This window comes from Peromyscus californicus, unplaced genomic scaffold (assembly GCF_007827085.1).
Source record: "Peromyscus californicus insignis strain IS unplaced genomic scaffold, ASM782708v3 Scaffold_6__1_contigs__length_162567912, whole genome shotgun sequence".
Taxonomy (NCBI): Eukaryota; Metazoa; Chordata; class Mammalia; order Rodentia; family Cricetidae; genus Peromyscus; species Peromyscus californicus.
The window spans coordinates 145023791-145024996 of NW_026294584.1; the positions used below are offsets into that span (position 1 = coordinate 145023791).

At 38.6% G+C, this 1206-nt stretch overlaps 1 protein-coding gene across 1 annotated transcript; it reads right to left on the reverse strand.

The window, feature by feature from the left end:
* Positions 1-280: 280 nt before the first annotated feature.
* LOC128099792 (taste receptor type 2 member 104-like) lies at positions 281-1206 on the reverse strand. The gene is given in 2 exon segments (XM_052721607.1): positions 281-771; positions 774-1206. Coding segments are annotated over 2 exon segments (924 nt in total).

Genomic DNA, 1206 nt, shown 5'->3' on the forward strand with positions numbered 1-1206 from the left:
AGTCTTTACATAGAAGGGTCTGCAGGCCAATGTTTCTTTCCTGGCAAAAATGAGTGAATAAGCTATAGCATCAGGAGGCTGACTGAGTAACTGAACTTGAATGTGGGATAAAAATCCTACTGCAGAGAAAGAGCCCCAAGATATAGTTAAAGCAGTTGCAGGAGATTTAGTGTTTTATATTTGAACTACAAACTATTTGTAAGGACTAGTGAGTGTGAAAAAGGTCTTCAAGGATTTTCTCACCAGATTATACCAGGGTATTCCTTCCCATGACACACTGTTATGTGCCTCTGAGCTCTCCATTGTCACAGCACTTTAATGGCTGCAGTAACTCCAAAGAGACTTTCTTCAGCTGGTGGTTTGCTAGAATTAGAATAAATGAGTGACAGCATGAATACGTGAGCATAATTATCACACCTAGAATGAACAGCAGTTTTCCTTCTTGCCAAAAGAAACACAATATTTCTATGACCAAACCTGCAAAATACAAGATTAAGAGGATGATAAAAGAAATTAAAACTTTAATGGCTTTCACATGAGCTTCTGTGTTGAGGTCTCGGCATTCTGAGACATTCAATTGCATCTGCTTGTTGTGTCTCCAAAGAGAAATGATTAACAGGAGACTTGTAATAACAGCTATTATAAACAGGAAAAGCATTCCAAACTGAAAAAAGACATGATTAATAAGTAGCTCATTTGCCTGTAGGTGAACCTGCCAGGAGATGTTTCTGTATTGCATTTTAATATCATTGGTCATCTTCACAACTGTGCAACAGCAATAAACAATGAGACAAACAGGAATCCTACCAGAAAGCTAAACACTCTGTCAGCTCTCCACTTCAGCCAAATAAATATGTAGTGAGAAAAATTTGCTATCTTCAGGAAATAGAAGATGCTGAGGCTGGTAGCAAACCAGACACTCAGGTGATTCATAGTTACCCATGGGTAATTCATGTATTCATATAGCTTGCCATAGGTAAGTTTATGTATAGAGAGTAAGTTTGTATATGTGTCAAAAGTTATTATCCACATGAGACAAATCCGGGAAGTTGCCAAGCCAGTGAGAATGAAGCCAATCTTAGAGAGCTTCTTGTTCCTGGCACACTCTGTGCAGTTCACACATACAATAAATGCATTCCCTAAAACTCCCAGCACTGCTTCACTAGTGGCAATAAAAAGGAAGATGCCTTCCATTGCACTCAGCAT